This window comes from Mustela erminea, chromosome 12, assembly GCF_009829155.1.
Source record: "Mustela erminea isolate mMusErm1 chromosome 12, mMusErm1.Pri, whole genome shotgun sequence".
NCBI classification, from domain to species: Eukaryota; Metazoa; Chordata; class Mammalia; order Carnivora; family Mustelidae; genus Mustela; species Mustela erminea.
Window position 1 is genome coordinate 42,793,254 of NC_045625.1, and position 19,427 is coordinate 42,812,680.

General features: G+C 41.7%; 1 protein-coding gene across 2 annotated transcripts in view; it reads right to left on the reverse strand.

Annotated features, from left to right (window-relative positions):
* Nucleotides 1-19,427, reverse strand: part of TEK (TEK receptor tyrosine kinase) — a 96,073-nt gene that overhangs the window by 45,857 nt on the left and 30,789 nt on the right. For both annotated transcript variants that reach the window (XM_032306250.1, XM_032306251.1), the window contains exon 2: nucleotides 5,878-6,189. In XM_032306250.1, the coding sequence (XP_032162141.1) occupies nucleotides 5,878-6,189 (312 nt within the window). The remainder of the gene's footprint in view (nucleotides 1-5,877; nucleotides 6,190-19,427) is intronic.

Consider the following 19,427-nt stretch of genomic DNA (forward strand, 5'->3'; position numbering starts at 1 on the left):
TCCCATAAGCTCCTTGTCTCCTTAGGTAGAAACACAGTAACAGCAGAGTCCACGCCACCCATCCTGCCCACGCCTGCATTAATGGCTCTAAATTGACTGTTCTCTGCTGAGTACTAATATAGGGATCTACAACCTTCACACTGACCTTTGCTGGAGCCCCGCTGGTCTACAGCATGCACAGATTAATTTCATGTGACTTTACAGGATCATGAAAATAATAAGCACCTTTCAGTAGTGCCTACGATCAGGCACGACTTTTTCTTAGCACTTTATTCAGATATAATTTTCACAATATCTCTATCAGATAGGTACTACAATTAATTATCCTAATTTTACAAATGAGGAAATTAAGATGCAGAGAGGTAAAGTAACTTGTTCAAATTCATGCAGCAAATTCATGGGAGAGTCAGGATTTAAACTAGATTCCTTGGGTCTGGAAGCTTTTCAGAGGCTATATAATGTTACTACTCACAAGGCTTTAAAGTCCTAGTACCTCGTTTATCAATGAGATTGCTAGGGACTGAATGTGAAGATGACTGCTCAAGGTCATTTGAATGGGCTATTTAATGGACAGAGCTTAACTAAGAACATGATTCCCTATTCCTTAAGGGCTGATGAAGAGAAGAGGTCATAGTAACACTTATAAACAAAGATATTTCTCACTGATGTAAAATAATTGAGTTCAATTTTGGGTATCTCCTTTAATGATAGAGACTAAGGGTAATAACATAGTTTTATGCCCATTACTTTTTTGTGCAGTCTCACAAGTGTGCTAGAAAGATGGTGTATCCATTTGTCGACCCATGTGGGAGACGGAGTTAAGGTGACTTAGTCCCTTACCCGAGGCTTCCTCGGTAGTGTGAATCACAGTGAATCCGTGTGAAAGCTGAGACAGGAACTCAAGATGCCCCCACTTGCTCAACAACGCTAGCTCTCCAGACCCATCTCACTCCAAGTCCTCGTCCTCAGCTCTCAACGGCAGCCATTCTGAACTGTACTCAGCTCTACAAAGACCACGGATCACTCATACGCAAGTCATGAACTTTCTCTCTCTCCTTGGCTCCTTCCTTCCCCCTATGTCTCACCAAGTTCCACTCATCCTCGGCCCCTACGTAGATGTCCCTTTCTCCAGAAACTTTACCCCTCCCCTGGGATCCAGGGTGAGTGCCTCAAGGCTGCTCTCCGAAGGCCCCGCACATCCCCATGCCAGCCCCCGCAGAGCGCAGCACCCCTGCTAGCCCGAACGCTCCAAGACACAAGTTCACATCTGTTTTGAAAGGCAGCATGGGGTATTGGTCGGGGCCTGGCTTCTGGGATCAGCCCGAGTGAACCTTTCCAGATCCGACAATGAAAACCAGGTGTGTGAGTGCATCTAAGTTGCAACTGATCTAAGCCTCATCTATTAATACAGGTCCTAACAGTCCTCGTCAGAGATACATTTGGTAAAGACTAAACTATGCAGTAATGTCTATAAGATTGCTAGGGGATGTCAGGCACAGAAGTATTCAGGAAATGTTACTGTCACTTTAGTTCCCATGTGTGACACAAAAAGAGGCCTAAGAGTACTTGGGAAATGAAAGAATATATGAATGAATCAGATCTCAAGTTTTCCTATTTTTTTTCTGCTTTTAACACATTCATTTGTGTTGGTTTAGATAGAAATAGCTCCTCTTTATCAACATCACAAAACATATTTACAAGGTTTGATGTTCTTTTTTTTTTTTTAAGATTTATTTATTTGATAGACAGAGGTCACAAATAGGCAGAGAGGCAGGCAGAGAGAGAAGGGGAAGCAGGCTCCCCGCTGAGCAGAGAGCCCGACTCCACTAGGGGCTCGATCCCAGGACCCTGAGATCATGAAGGCAGAGGCTTTAACCCACTGAGCCACCCAGGTGCCCCTGCAAAGTTTGATGTTCTTAAAGTAAAGCGATTTCTCAGATGAAAATAGGAAGGAAATACCTATGCTTCCTTCTTTTTTTTAAAGATTTTATTAATTTATTTAACAGAGAGAGATCACAAATAGACATAGAGGCAGGCAGAGAGAGAGAGGGAAGCAGGCTCCCTGCTGAGCAGAGAGCCCGATGCGGGACTCGATCCCAGGACCCTGATCATGACTTGAGCTGAAGGTAGCGGCTCAACCCACTGAGCCACCCAGGCGCCCCCTATGCTTCCTTCTGATGGAACACCGAGACAGCATTTGGATGTAAAAAGGTCTCAAACTTCACTTATACCTCCCTACCCCCAAATGAAATCATCACCGAGGTTTGAACAAACTGCTTTTGATTTTTTTGCCTGATGCCATTGATAAAAATGGTTTGACTGTTTGGCGTGTGAGAGCCAACATAAGCGTATTTTGGCCCATCTCAAATGGATTTTCCACTTCCTCCCCAGATGCACGAGTCAGCAGCAAGCTGGACTACGTTGCTGTTTATCCTATCCTGCTATGTCCCTGCGCAGGCACCTCTGAGATCCCCTGGTGTTTTGCTAGGGAATTAATAGTGTCACAAAGACCGAGCTGTGCAGGTTTTCCTGATTGACCGTAAAGGATAACACTTTCCTCCCACCACATTTCAGCTACTGGATGGTCAGCAAAAGAAACAGAATCAGTTCAACAGCCGGTGATGTTGTTATTAAAATGCAAGAGAGAAAGCGCTACCTCTTTTTCTCTTTTGTATACATTTGCACAATTACGTTAATGGATGGTATTACATTTTTCCACAACTGAGTAGAAAAATAGTCTTATTAAAGTATTGCTTATTTCCATGGCACTGTGATGATTATTGAAGACTTACTAGGAGCCAGATAGATTGGCCATCTCCTTTGATTCTCAGATGTCTGGGGTAAAATCTCTACCTCCATCAATTTTTTCAAGTGAGAAAAATGATTTCAGTGAAGGAGTTTTCCCTGCATCCTATGATTCAGTTGCAGAGGCTTAAGCCCATGTCTCTACACTGTGCCCTGGAGTGCCCTGCAGGCTTTCCGATGGACTGGCTCTACCTTATAAAACATGTGCTCAGAATGGAGGAGGGGGGTTAACAGCAAGTGGGAGGGATGTGCCAAGCGTATGGTAACGGTCACCCACATAGGCTCAGCAGTCAGGTCACAGGTCATTTAATCCCAGTCCCAGGTGCCTGGGTGGCTCAGTTGGTTAAGTGACTGCCTTTGGCTCAGGTCATGATCCTGGAGTCCTGGGATCGAGTCCTGCATCGGGCTCCCAGCTCTGCAGGGAGTCTGCTTCACTCTCTGAGCTTCTCCCCTCTCATGCTTTCTCTCTCTCCTCTCTCTCTCTCTCTCAAATAAATCAATAAAATCTTTTTTAAAAATCCCATTCCCACCATTTATAAACCACTGTTGCTATTCTGTAACTCACTCTGCAAAGTCTCATTTCACCCCAGCTTTTAGCAACATGTCGACCGTACCCATCCACTCTTCATGGAAAGGCACTCATGGTATTTTGAAGGTATCATTATACTCATTTCACAGATGATGAAAAATGAGACCAGTGGATGTTAAAGGAATTGTCCAGGGCCCCAGAGCTGGTGAGTGTTGAGGAAAGAATTAAAACTCATGAGAAAAGGCATCTAAAAACCATCTCCTCCCCGTGCTTTCTCGCTAGAAAGCCAGCCTTCACTTCATTTAGCTGAATTTAATCTCTCTTTTCCCTGCGCTGGCCTAGACCTTCGGTTTGGAGCAGTTGTTATGGTTGGTCTTTGACTCCCAAAATTCTGGTTTAATATACTCTGCAGGTTCTTACTTCTATACCATCAAGGACAGACCCATACCAGCCTGAAAAGGGCACAGTGGCATCCCACATTTCATTCCTACGAAGGCACTGGGGCCCACGTCTCGGATTATCTTCATTCTGAATGTGGAAGCGTCAGCAGAAAGGACTAACTCTTGACACAAGTCAAATCCCGAATGACACGTGTGGAACATAACAGGGCTGACTCTTCAGCTCTGATAGCTTTGGCACACCTCACATCCCTTTGTTCAAACTCTCTTCCCTCACCGGAGAGCTGCATTCCTGGGAACGTCTGTTGTGCACTTTCCCACTCACCCTAGTGTCATTTAAAGGTGACCGGTGCAGTTTTGCTAAGAAAACCTTTTCCTTTATTTGTAATGAATGGTGATTTTATCACTTTTGACTTTAAAATGAGCTTGCTGCCTTCAAATCTTTTCATTATCACACGCCAGAGGAATCTTACCACCTGGGACCTTGTGGGAAATGCACCATCTCGGGACTCTCCTCAAGGACCTACGGATCAGAGTCTGCATTTTACCAAGACCCATGGTTGGTCTAGAAGCTCATTCAACTTAGAGAGACACTGGGCTAAGAAAAAAAAAAAGCAGACTCCTAGCTAAAAAACAGACCATCAGAGACACATGTAGAGCTGTGTTATTTATGTGGATCAGTCTAACAATGAAAAATCAAACCCTGAAGAGTTCACAATGTCATTATCTCCTAAAATGACACTTTCTCAGGCCACGGTCCCTGTGGATACGATGACATCAATCTGGAAAGGATTCCTCTAGAGGTATGACCAGCTCAGAAAAAAGGGTTGACACATGAGTGGCCAGATCATTCCAGTCAGAACAAGGAGAAGTCATCTCTGCTGGAATTCTGTGCCTTCCTCCCAGCAAGCAGCATCAAGATACCAGGAGTCTACCCACCTGTCCAGGCCTGGGAGTCTTAGGGCAAAACAGAACCATTAAAGAATACGCACAGCTGCCTTCTCCAGTGGTCATCAGTTTGGTGGACGGGCCTAAAGACTTAGGTTAGAGCCACTTGTATTTTGGGACAAAGGTTCCATCCCATCACTGCCTTGTGAGGCAGTAGCTAAGAATAATGTGCCCCTTTGCAGAAAGCCCTCAACATCTGCCTTCAAAATTCCAGGGTTCTGTGAGCTAAGTGTGGCCACTCAAGTGCCAAAACGAAACCACATTCTCTTTCCAAGAATGGCAGCGGGCTGGAAGGGCCCCAGTGCTTCAACCTTCCCTGTCTCTGTCATCTTTGCCATTTAATTGTGGGAGGCCTAGCCATTGTGAGCTTAGGCTCAGCTATCTGACTTTCTTGGGCAAAGAAATGGGATAGGAGTGAGAACGCACAACACTGAGACTAGGTTTCAAGAAGCGTTGTGCGTTTCCTCTTGTTCTCTTGCACTTCTGCCATCTCTGTGAGAGTGCACCTAGCTAAACCTGCGAGAGGAAAATAGACGCATGGAACAGACCCAGGCTGGTGCAGCCAAGGCCGGCATAATACGCCTACTGTCGGCCAACATCCACGTGTGAGAAAGCCGGGTCAGGAATGGCAGAGCCACCCAATCCGCCCAGCTGACTTATACTCACAGGCTGTGAACGCTTACTTGTGCCGTGCCACTGGGGTCTGTGGTTGTGTGGGACACAGCATGACCTCGGCCACAGATAACCGACAGACTAAGGAACCAGTTAAGTTAATGATAGATGCTCCCCTTTTAAGTTTCTTATTTCTACCACATTGTCCCCTGAAAACAGTGACTTCTGTTAAGAACACTCAGGGGCAAGCAAAACAAAGAAACAAATGAAAACTCAATTAGAAAGCTCAAAACAGCTCCTATCTTGGCATGGACAGTTGTCTTCGTCTCTGTGATTTCCCTACTCCATACATGTAACATGTTCCTATCTCCATAAGGGCCACGGAAACCTTAGCACAATATGTATTTACAGTTCATTTCATCTCAGGAACCAGGCACAACGTCCGGCGAAGGGGTCGAACGTGGGTGAGGCGGACTGGCCGGTGTCTTTGCTCCCGAATGCTATGTGCGTACTAGAGACAAGCCGCAGACAAGCTCTGTGTGAGCCTCAGCGGATGCCATGGCCCCCGACGAATGGGCATGTTACCTTGCTGCCGCATCTTCATGGTCCGGATCCTTATTGCTTCTCCTCGAACGCGCCCTTCGCAGAAGTAGGCGCCATTGATTTTACTAGCCTTTTCTCTCTTCCAAACGACTTTTTTAGCCCATTCTCTGGTCACATCTTGAGTAACTTCCAGTGGATCCTGGTGCTGGTTCATTAAGGCTTCAAAGTCCCTTCCTATAGTGATGGGCTCATGGGGGCGCCAGCCAGAGGCGATGCAGGTGAGCGACGTTTCCGCATCAGACACCAGAGGTAGGGAATTGATCAGGATCAGGTCCATGGCACTGTCCACTGTTCCTGAAAAAGAAAGAAGGTGCGTCATCCACGAGGAAGGTTATTAATGTGGCTCCATGGGATAAATGGGGGCTTACAGAGTCCTGGCTGAAAATAGCTGGTGAGCCATCTTTCTAAAATGCTACTGTTCCATAGGACAAGAACTGAAACTCTTTACCATGGCATCACCTAGACACTACGAGCCCCTCCTGCCCCACTGCACACCGTGGCTGCCATGGACTCTCAGTTCTTCTCCATCCCCCCCAACAGAGCTGTGCGTTATAGCTCTACCCACTCCAGTGTCTGTGACATTAGTTAGGTGTTCAGCAAATGCTTGTTTTTTAAATTGACAACAATAGCATTATTGCCACTAATTATTAATGAAAGTAATTATAATTATTAAAAATTAATGAGAATGTGGTACTCTCATCGTTATCAAAGAATTCCATAGAGAAGGACTGAGTGAGGGCCACGTTTCCTTCCGAGCCTCTTTTGCCTCATCTCTAAAAAGAGGCTAACAAGGGTGCCGGGTGGCTCAGTGGGTGAAGCATCTGCCTTTGCCTCAGGTCAGGATCTCAGCGTCCTGGGATGGAGCCCCGTGTCTGGGTCCCTGCTCAGCAGCAGAGTCGGCTTCTCCCTCTCCCTCCCCCTGCTCCTGCTTTCTCTCGTTCCTGCTCTCTTTCAAATAAATTAATAAAATCTTAAAAAATATATAAAGTTATTTTAAAAAACGAGGCTAACAAGACCTATTTTGCAGGATTCCTGTAAAGATTAAATGAGATAAGGTACCAGACTTACTAAGCACTGTATCTTATGGGGTTTACAATGACAGTTATTTCAGTTCTCTTAATTCTGTTTCCTGAACACCTAGGCCCACACCTCAACCATCCCCACATGTGAAAATGAAATCCTATCTGGCCTTTAAAAGGTTTTCCATAAATGATGAAGCACATTTTAGAAAAGAAAATGCCTTCTTTTCAGGTTCCCTCCCTCCTCTCTCTTCTCCTCTGATTTCCAAAGTTTCTAAGATGAACTAATGAAATCTCTGCTCCTCTCAAGTGTGGAAAACCAGGGATGAAGGGTATTCACTGGCTCAGGTGATGGCTGATCCCCAAGTCTACATGCAGTGACCTGGGGGCTACCGAGGTCAAGCACGATGGATGACAAGTTCTCTTCCGTGAAGGAGAGAAGCTGTTTTGTTCACACTGACGTATATAGGAGTACCCTGCCTAGTCCCTGCATGTAGGACTTAACAAAATATTTGTTGAATGAGTGGGTGGTTGGGTGGATGGATGGGTGGACCAATTTTATTCCAGATCTGCCTGGTTCAAGTTTACAACTCCGACTTCTAGAATAATGAGTTAAACGTGGAAGTGTTCCTCTGAGTCTAAATTGACATCCTTGCCCAAATTTAAACGGCTGTTTTGAGAAGTACTAAGTTTAAAGAAAGAAAAAGCAAGTGTTTTAATTTTTATAAAATGCCACAGGAAGGTGATCAATTGCTGAGTATACAGGGCTGACTGGTATTCATCTACCAGATCTTTTCTGAGCCTCTGCTTATATCAGACATTATGCCTGCCATGAAGTCCTCTTAGAATTTTAATGGCAATTGCCAGTGTTGGATGGACGCCATGATATTTTGAGAAGGACACTATTAGGAGTTACCTTTTTGTCTGATTAATTAAGAAGAATGTCCAAGTCAGATCTTAATGTAAGTGGGAATGAGAGCTATATATATATTTTTTTCTTGTAATGTTAACTCAATATTTGGGACTGAGGGACAAAATTTGCCGTGAATGGGTTTCCCAACCTGACCCGAAAGAAGCATGTATCTTGCTCCAAGCCTCAATGGTAACTTCACGATCTCTAGAGAAGAGACAGGGATTGTGATTTAAAATAATAATAATAATAATAATAATAATAATAAAAGTGCTGTAAGAGAGGATGAGTGAGGAAAACTAGCAGTGGAATTAGGGCTTCCAAAAATAACACTGGAGCCCAGCTCCCCTCCACACGTAGGTCCAGCTGTGCCTTGGAGTGGATACCACCTCGTCTCCCACACTCACTCATTCCAGGCATGTTCCCAGAGAGAGTCATCAGAGGAAGGAAACACCGTCATTCTTTCAGCTCCGGTTCAATCGAGGCTCATTTCTAGGACGAGGTGAGTGACTTGCCAAAACTGAGGGACCGACTCTGAACTCACTGAACTTGCGCTGGCTCTGGTTTTTGAAGGATGTTAGGAAATAATAGAAAACGCAGCTGATTTGAAAAGACAGCCACACTTCATCTCTATACGGTTTCTGGGTATGGATCTGGTTTCTTTTTCCCTTTTTTGCTCCCAGTTCTCTCCCTTTACTTTCAGTGACAGAAAGGGAAATCATGTAACTTCTGCGGGTCCAGACTGGACTAGGCTTCCCTCCCCTTACTCAGTATGCCACTTACAGGAAGCCCTCTCCCACTGGTGAGTTGTCGGTCCTTGGTCATGCCATTTACGGTGAGGTGTCAGAAGGATTTTGTATGTGAGCTATGGAGATGAGAAGAAATCCCTACCAGATTCCTGGGGTGGATCTTAAAAATCATCTACTTAATTTTCCTGAAACAACAGTATGCATTTGTAACTTGTCTGCATATGCCTAAAGCAATTCTGGAAGGTGAGACGAGAAACTGAGAACAAGAGTGACCCATTAGGGGAGAGTGGGGTACCTGGGGGACGTGATAAGAGGAAGGTTTGTCACCATATACATATGTACGCTGGCTTTTAGAACCATTTGAATAATACCTACACATAAAAATCAAATGTAAAAAGTAAATGCTATTGCTCATCCCTTAAAAAGTTGTATTTGGAAAGGAATCAAGAGCCAGAGGGATCTATGTGTCTCTCATCATTTGTCCCTATATCCCAATCTCTTTGGATTGCATCCAAGTAATGCATTTTTCTCTTTGTCTCTTCTTTAGTGGGAAATGTGATACCATTCCACAATGCCGGGGGGAAAAACATGGGTTTAAAAAAAAAAGAGAGAGAAAGCCCTTGAGAATAGGGAGAAGAAGAGTAACCATACTTGACCTCTCAAAGAGAATAAAGGAGCCGGGGCCCTAACGCCATGGGTACAGCTGTGGTCTGTGGCTTCTTGAAAGAGTTCAGCCACTGACACTGTGAAAGGTGTGACTGTAGGTACACAGCTGGTGCCACAGAGAAATCTGCTACTGGGGACACGGGCCTCAGAAAAATTGCCAGAAGACAGACAAGGCTCACACCAGTATCATTTCCTGTGCCTAACGCCTTTTCCTACATTATAACTCTGTCTTCCCCAAGTCCCACTGGGGACGGGCATGGAGTTCTTTCACCTCAGGCACGGTCTGAAGGGCTCTAGTCCAATCCAGTGCTTAGTTCTTGACACACCTAGCATCAAGGAAAAGGCTAAGTTTGCTATATGAGTAAGTAAGACGCATGTTGAATTTCAGGCATCTTCCATGCTTTGGGAGTTGATATGATTTTTCCTTAGCAAAGACCTTGCAAACACTTTTTAATATTTGCCTAAAATGTGTCTTATTTATAAAGAAGTGCTTTCCATCATGACATGGCATCTGCCAAGTTAACAAATGATTGTCCATCACAGTTGAAGCCCAATATCCTAAAATGTTACTTCTCTCACTCTGTCATTTGTCTGCTATAGGACACATTATCTAATCATTCACAGTAACATTTGCTTATTAAACTGCATTGTGGTACCCTCGAAATGTTTATAAATTGTTTTTGCCCTTAGATTTTCTTATGTTTAATATTGCTTTGAATAATGACTCATTAACTAAGACAAAGAAATTTTTTCTTTAAAAATAGTCATTGATGTGGATGGAGTTGGAGTGTATTATGTTAGGTGAAATAAATCAGACAAAGACAAATACCATATGATCTCACTCATATGACTCATATGTGGAATTTAAGAAATAAAACAGGTAAACATATGGTAAAGGGGGAAAAAAAAAAGAGGGAAGCAAACCATAAGAGACTCTTAACTATAGAGAACAGACTGAGGGTTGATGGAGGGAAGTGGGCGGGGGATGGGCTAAATGGGTGATGGGGATTAAGGAGGGCACTAGTGATAAACACTGAGTGTTATATGTGATGAACCACTAAATTTTACTCCTGAAGCCAATATTACCTTATATGTTAACTAAATAGAATTAATCTTTTTTAAAAGATTTTATTTATTTATTCATGAGAGACATAGAGAGAGAAAGAGAAGCAGAGGGAGAAGCCAGCTCCCCACTGAGCAGGGAGCCCGACATGGGACTCGATTCCAGGACCCCGGGATCATGACCTGAGCGAAGGTAGCCACTTAACCATCTGAGCCAGGCACCCCTAACTAGAATTTAAATAAAAATTTGAAACAAACAAAAATAGTCATAGAAAAATAGACATAGATCAGTGAGACAGAATAGAAAGGCCAGAAATAAACCCACAATTACATGGTCAATTAATCTTCAACAGAAGAAGTAAGAATATGCAAAGGGAAAACAACAGTCTCTTCGACAAAACGGTGTTGAAAAACTGGACAGCTACATTCATGAATGAAAACGGAAGCAGTTTGTTACACTGTACACAGAACGAAATTAAAAATGAATTAAGGACCGTAATGGAAAACCTGAAACCATAAAAATCCAAGAAGAGAGCATAAGCAGTAATTTCTTTGATATCAGTCATAATAGCATCTTTTTAGATATGTCCCTTGAAGAAAGGGAAACAGAGCAAAAATAAACTATTGGGACTATACTAAAATAAAAAGTTCTGTACAACAAAGGACATAACCAACAAACTAAAAGACAACCTACTGAATGGGAAACGATATTTGCAAATGACGTACCCAATAAAGGATTAGTATCAAATATATATAAGGAATCTATACAACTCAATACCAATAATAATAATCATAATCCAATTTAAAAATGGGCAGAAGACATGCACAGGCATTTCTCCTAAGACGACATCCAGATGGCCAACAGATACATGAAAAGATGTTCAACATCACTCGGCATCAGGGAAATGCAAATCAAAACCACAATGAGATACTACCTCACACTTGTCAGAATGGCTAGAATCAAAAACTTGTTTTTTAACAAGTTTTGGTAAGGATTTGGAAAAAAAGAACACTTGAACACTGTTGGTGGGAATGCAAACTGGTGTAGCCACTGTGGAAAACAGTATGGAGTCTCCTCAAAAAATTTAAAGAAGAGTATGATTCAGTAATTGCACTACTGGGTATTTACGCTAAGAATACAAAAGCACTGAATCAAGGGGATATATGCACCCCATGTGTACAGCCGCATTATTTACAATAGCCCAATTATGGAAGCAGCACAGATGTCTGCTAATAGATGCATGGAGAAAGATGTGGTGTATACACACACATATACACAATAAGATATTACTCAGCCATAAAAAAAGAAGGAAATCTTGTCATTCACAGCAACATGAATGGAGCTCCAGAGCATTAGGCTAAGTGAAATAAGCCAGTCAGAGAAAGAAAAATACCATATGATTTCACTCATATGTGGAATTTAAGAAATAAATTAATAAAGAAGGGAGAAAGAGACAACGCAAAGAAACTGTTTCTTTGCTATGGGGAATAAAAAGATGGTTACCAGAGGGGAGGTGGGCGGCAGGATGGGTGAAATAGGGTAACGTGAAGATTAAGAGTACACTTAATGTTGTTTTAAAGATTTACTTACTTATTCGAGAGAGAGCGAGAGTGTGCAGGAGCTGGGGGAGGGGCAGAGGGAGAGAGAGAATGTGAAGCAGCCTCTTCACCAAGAGCAGAGCCCAACATGGGGCTGAATCTCACAACCCTGACATCATGACCTGAACTGAGATCAGGAGTCAGACGCTTAATGGACTGAGCCATCCTGGTGACCCAAGAGTACACTTATCTTGAACAGAACCGAGTCATATATGGATTTGCTGAATCACTGTATTGTATACTTGAAACTAATATAACACCGTATGTTAACTATGCTGTAATTAAAATATTTTAAATAAAAATATTTTTTTAAATTATTATGAAAGGATTGTGGACCTAAATGAATACCCATACAATAGAAATTAACTGATTTGGAAATTAGAGATGGAGCCATTTTTCAAGCTGTATTATTTCAAGGAGTTATTTCTCAGTTTTCTAAAATGTTGTTCCAGAAGTTTCTGAGACTGGTGGAGGTGAAATTATCACACATACATGCTCTCAATGAGCTACTTAACTTTTATCTGTTTACATTTACACTCATGTAAGCTTTCATTTGGGGAAAAAATTGGGAAAAAAAAATTTGTCTCAGGGGCGCCTGGGTGGCTCAGTGGGTTAAAGCCTCTGCCTTCAGCTCAGGTCATGATCCCAGGGTCCTGGGATTGAGTCCCACATCGGGCTCTCTGCTCGATGGGGAGCCTGCTTCCTCCTCTCTCTCTGCCTGCTTTTCTGCCTACTTCTGATCTCTGTCTGTCAAATAAATAAATAAAATCTTTTAAAAAATTGGTTTCAATAAAGACACACAAAGCCTCAAAGATCACCACTTTTAACTACTTTTCTTTTTACAGATGAAAAAACTGAAAGGTTAAATATGATTATCAATGAGAATACATTCCAGTGCAGTACAACATGCTTATTCCAATTAGCCTGCTGTCCCTCTCTTCCCACATTCAAGTTCGAGACTGTTTGCAGATGATGAAGTTCTGATTAAACCAGCTCCCCCATCTTCAAAGCACTGACAGGGTAAGCAGAAAAAGCAGGTTAAATTATTGCATATTGAGGCCATTTATTTGTGCTTCTTAACACCTTAGATTTGTAGTATTGGTAAAGTTTCATCAATATGTGTCTGGAGTAAGATATCATGTCTTTACAACAACTGTATGTCTCCCATCCAAGTACTAACCAGGCCCGACCCTGCTTAGCTTCCGAGATCAGACGAGATCAGGCGCTCGTTCAGGGTAGTATGGCCATAGACTAGAACAACTGTATGTATGAGTTCTTGGAAATTTGATCTTAACCACATTTAAAACCTTTTCAAGGTGTTCTTGGATGTCTCAGCTTAATAACAGCAGTAGATGTCTTAAACTTCCAAATATTTAAAATGTCAATGAACACTATCTTAACCAAAGCATTTCTGGAATGAGGGAGTTGGCACAGAGCTGAAGAAGCCAAGACAACCCCCAAACTACCCAGGATATTTGGCGGAATAGTTATTATTTTTTATATACTGCCCAGAAAAGGAAAATTAATCTGTGGGTTAAAAACCTGTCATGAAGTCATTTATATATGTTCATCCATCTACTAAAAAAATTTCCCGAGTACCGCCCTTGTGCCAGTGACTGTACTCCATCTTGGAGACACAACAATAAATAAAACAGATGATTTCAACCCTCATGTAGCTTCCAGGCAAATGTGAAAGACAGATGTAGGAAACTAGGTACATAAATAAAGGTAACCCTGGAACCATGATAAATAGTACGAGAGAGAATGACAAGTTCTGATGACTGTGGGATAGCATAATGGTGAACTTAATCAGACTTGGCTGGGGTGGGGGAATGGTTTGTGGGTCAGGTAGATTTCCCTCAGGAAGTGACATTTGGCCTGAAGGAGAATTAGACTCATTCAGATAAAGCAAAAGGGATATGAGAAGACAGAATACTTTTCCCTGAAAGGGTAACTACAAAGCAGGGTTTTAAGAATGATTAAGTGTTTGATAAGACTCTATTCTAGAATGTTCTTTCTTAAATCTATCCTAAAGTTGGCATTAGTTTCTTCTTATTGGATCCTAAGAACTACTAGAGCCATTTCTATGTGTCTGTGCTAAAATATTTTTAGTATCTTCTCTGCTTTCTTGCCTTCTCTGAAGAAATCCAGTTCCCAGGCATGCTTCCAACACTTTAATCTCTTTTTGTTCTTCATGATCCTTTTATGTATGTAGTAAGTCTCTGAGGACTAACGTTATCCTCAAGGTTCCTTCCAAGAAGGTATTGGGCAATTAACGAGAAGATGCCAAAACGTACAAGACTAGAAATAACTAAAGGAAGTTGCTAACTTTTTTATTGTATAATTGGGAGTTTGGAGTTAGAGAAGGACATCCTTGATGTGACTAGGCTGTGCATCTCTAACATCTCACCAGGAGCTGTGCCAAGCCTGTTTGCCCAAAGGGCATGCCTGTTTCCCATCCCTGCCTCCCAGCCAAATACGGTCCTTGTCTGTCTCCTGGATGAAATGGCAACCTCTCCCACCTTAGAATACCAGAAATTTTCCATTCAGGATAAGTAACACATGTTCTTTTTTTTTTTTCCTCCTGAAACCTTTATTGGGCATTCGCTCATACCAGGCACTGTGCTAGGTGGTGAGAACATAACAGTGAGAAAAACTGAGTCAGTTCCCACCTCTTGAGGTTATAGTACCTCCTGAGATATGATAACTTAAATTAGAATAAATTCACACATTGAGCAAATAACAAATATTCTAACTTTATAGATATTGTTTAGTGACATCATTTATTCTACCTCAAGACTACAATGTTGTCCACCTAATTACAATTTCAGCATCATTCTTTTCCTATCAATTTCTTTTTGAGAGTAACACATGTTCTAGTTAGAATTAGCTACAGTCAGTTGGCAGGAAACTGTTTATTTCCAGGGAATAGGCAGAACATCCACACAGTAAGACTTTACTGAGTATAAAGCACACCTGTGCACTTACTTACAAACTCTGTTCCACATCGTGGAGATGGCGGTAGCATGGTACCATCCCATCAAGGCTTGTTTGAACTGAAGGGGACTTGAGAGACTTCCCAAAGCAAGACTCACAGTGTTTAAAAAGTAAACTGAGGCCTACAGACAAGAGACTCATCAGTGGTCACAGGAAAGGCGATAGTCAAGCCAGTCCCCAATTGCTGATTTCGCTCCAGGGCCCTTTCTGTCACCAGGGATAGGATTGTAACCGGACAGATCTTTAATGTGAGGGAACTGGGAATGTTTACAGATCTGGCAGAATGGTACGTGGAGAATCCTGGCGCTTGGTAGAAGCTCAGGCAAGGAGGAAAGAGCTGGAGGAGAGGCAGCCAAAAATCTGGAAAGGATACAGGACAGAGAGATTGGGAATACGCAGAAATGAAGTTTGCCTACCTCGCAAATACCCCCAAGTCTTACAATGCTGCCTTACAATCTTTCCTGTCCACTTCACCCCGAGAGAAGACTGCTCCCTAAGTGGACTGCGTTCATTTGCGCCAGGAAATGCATCGGGTGTCAGAGGAATCCACGTTTGGTGCCAGGCCACCAATTCTTTCTGGGCTCTTCTCCCGATTTAATCACCTGCCAAGATCCCCCCCACCCGTAGGCTGCCCAAATGTGTGAGTGTCTGCTTCTACAATCTAATGTCTTTATCTTCCAAGGCAGAATTCAACAACTCTATCTCCTCATGCCTTGATCTCCAGATCCTGATAAAGAAGTCAATTTGATTGATTTGTTTGCACAAAAAAGAGAATAATCAAGAATTGCCTTAAGTGACCACATACTGAGAACTATTAGAAGAGCAAACAAAAGAAATGAGTCTGTAATGGAAAAAGTTCAGAATCATAATAGTCTTTATGAAGAGAGTGACAAAGGAGGAAGGTAGCCTTGCCAGCAGGCCTCAGATTATACCCTGTAGGGACACAGCTAGCACTCCTTATCATATACTACTTAATAGGTACTGTACTGGGTATTTTACAAACACTGTACCCCTGAATTCTTATAATAATAGTGAAGAAAGGTATTTATATTCCATTTTATAGGTTTACTGACACCAACCCTTTTTGGGTTCCTGGACTCAATTCCAATGTGAGGGGAGGAGTTCCCCAATGTCCCAAACCAAGTAATTCTTGGAAGCAGCAAGTGTCTGAGAATTCCACCCAATTTTGACATTATGTACTCAGACACAGCATCAGATTCCCCAGAGTAAGGGCTTTGTCTTGTAAGATAGCCCACTAGCTACCCTCTACCCTGTTTCAGATGCCAGTGACAAGTCCAGGCTGTTATCTGTGCTTCTCCACTGGGCTACAGATCAGAGGTTCCCAAACCCTCTTCCTTGGACTTCAGATCCCAGCTGCAAGTGCCGGCTGTTCCCTGTACTTTGGACTGACCGGCTATAAAGCAGAGGTTCCCAGGACCTCCTCTTAGGAGGTTTGCTAGAGTAATTTCTTTTATTTTGCTAGAGGGGCTCAAAGAACTCAGACAAACAGATTTGCCAGTTAATTAAAGATATGATAAAGGATCCAAATCAACAGCCAGGTGAAGAGGTACTGAGGGCAAAGTATGGGAGGAGGTCTGGGAGTTTCCGTGCCCTCTCCAGGAGCACCACGGTCCCTGAATCCCCAGCTCCGTTCTCACCAACCTGGAAGGTCGGAGTCCAGTTCTTTTGGGTTTTATGGAGGCTTCATTATGACTCATAACTAAGTCATTGGCGATTGGCTGATTCAACCTCCAGCTCCTCACCTCTCCCCAGAGGGTATGAGGTGGAACTTCAAGGTCCAGCCTCTAATGGAAAAAAACACTATTATATGTGAAACTTCAAGTGTTAATACATATAATATACAAATAAATTAGTGTTGGGTGCCTGGGTGGTTCAGTCAGTTGAATGTCTGCCTTCAGCTCAGGTCATAATGCCAGGATCCTGGGATCCAGTCCCGCACCCCATCCTTGCTCAGTGAGGAATCTGCTCCTCCTTCTCCCTCTGCCCCACCCCACTGCTCTTGTGCCCCCTCTCTCTCTCTCAAATAAATAAATAAAATCTTAGAGAAAATAGATCAGTGTTAATTCACAGATGAAGAAATACAAATAGCCAACTAGTAGGTTGAAGAAAAAATGGTTGCAATAGTTTATATTTTCTTGGAAATGCACTTATGGGACATGCTTGCAATATCTACAATAATTATAAAGCTACATAAAAGCTAACCCTAATTCATTACTTACTACATGTCAAGTGCTGCTTCAAGTGTATTACACATAATCATCATCATAGCAATCTTACGGAGTAGGAACTGTAACTCTTTGTTCTACAAAAAAGGAGACTAAGGCCAAGGGAGGTTAAGTGCGTGGTCAGTGTCACCAAGGTAATTAGTGGTAGAATTGAGGTTCAAATTTAAGCAGACTGGCTTCAAAACCTATTAACAGTTAAACTATACTCATATTACACCATTTCACATAAAAAATGTATCTTTCAGCAATTCAGTGACAATAGGTCTTTTTAAGAAATAGTGTCGGAACAATTGGACATCCATATGCAAAAATAACTGAGCCCTGAAAAAAACCTCCAACCTTAAAAATTAACTGAAAATGAGTCCTATAAAATGTTAAAATTCGGGGATATGGAAGAAAAATCTTCATGATGTTGGAGTTAGGCTGTAAGTTATTAGCTAGGACACCAAAATTGTGATCCATATGGAAATAAATGAACAAATTATATTTTATCAACATTGAAAACTTCAGTCTATAAATGACAGTGTTAAAAGTAAGAAGACAACTACAGACTGGGAGAGGATATTTGCAAGTCACATATCTGACAAACAACTTGTATCCAGAAGGTATCAAAAAAAAAAAAAAAAAACCTCTCAAAACTCAACAGTAAAAAAAAAAAATTCATTTTTTGTAATGGGCAAAAGACTTGAGACATTTCACCAAAGACAACATATGGATGGCAAAAAAGCATGCAGAAAGATGTCCCATTTCATTAGCCATTAGGGAAATGCTCGTTAAAACTATTAGATATTAAAATTATTAATTATAATTAAATTGTAAAAGATGAGATATTGCCATACCCCTATCAGAATGGCTAAAAACAAAACTTATCAATCAAAAAACGCTGATAATACTAAGTGCACTAAGAAAGCACAACAGCTCTACCTCTCATTCATTCCTGGGTGTAACATAAAATGAATGGGTCAATCACTGTGAAAATGCTTTCACATTTTTTTCATAAAATCAAACTTATATTCATCATATCACCCAGCAAGGCTACTCCTGGTATTTACCTTAGAGAAATGGAAATTTTTGTTTCTGCAACGAATGTTTATAGCAACTCTATTTATTTATAATCACTCAAAACTGAACATACCCAAATGACCTTCAATAGATGAAGTTATCAACATCCACACAATGGAATATTACTCAACAACAGAAAGGAACAAACTGTTGATCCTTGCAACAACATGGTATTATGTTGAGTAAAATAAGGAAGCATCAGAAGGCTACATACTGTATGACTGCATTTATAGGACATTCTGGAAAAGGAAAGCCTTTTATGGCTGAAGAACAGATGAGTGGTTGCCCAGGATTAGGAGTGGGAGAGATCGGGCTACAAAGGGTCAGTCCAGTAAGACTTCTGGGGTGATGGAATGGTTCTGTATTCTGATTATGATGACAGTTGCACAAATTTCTAAAACATTAAAACTCATAGGGCTGCACACACACACACACACACACACACACACACACACAATTATGTTGTATGTTAATTTTAAAATTACAATAAAAATGTATCTTCCATAATTACTGGTAAAAATATGCAAAGACATGGCAAGGATATTTATCACAGCCTATGGCCAAAAATTGGAAACACCATGAAATTCATGAATAGGAACATGGCTAAGTACATGATGATTCTTACATAGAATGGAATATTAGAAGTTTACAGGGATTTATGCCCCTGATACATTAAGAAAACAAAAGTGTAAAAAATAAATAAAAATAATAAAAATAAAGACACAGAACCATATGCGTGATCTCGTCTTTGCCAAACAGAGAAAAGCCTAGAGGTCATACTCCGATTTAGTAACAGTGGTACCTTTGGATAATGAAATTGTCTGGCTAAGAAATTAAGGGTGGGGTGAGGAAGAAGGGAGATGTTCACTTACTGTGTTCAGTATCTGTTCAAGATGTTCACTTACGGTTGCCTGGGGGAGGGGGGTGGGGAGAGGGAAGTGGGGTTATGGACATTGGGGAGGGTATGTACTATGGTGAGTGCTGTGGAGTGTAAACCTGGTGATTCACAGACCTGTACCCCTGGGGCTAATAATAACATTATATGTTAATAAAAAATTTTTTTAAGAGATGTTCACTTATTATTCATATAGTGTTTTATTTTTTTGTAATTTTAAAATATTTTTATTTACAGAAAAGCACACACAGCAAATCAATCTAATGGCCGTGTTCTAATTAGTAACACAGCGAATCAATCTAACGGCCGTGTTCTAATTAGTAATCG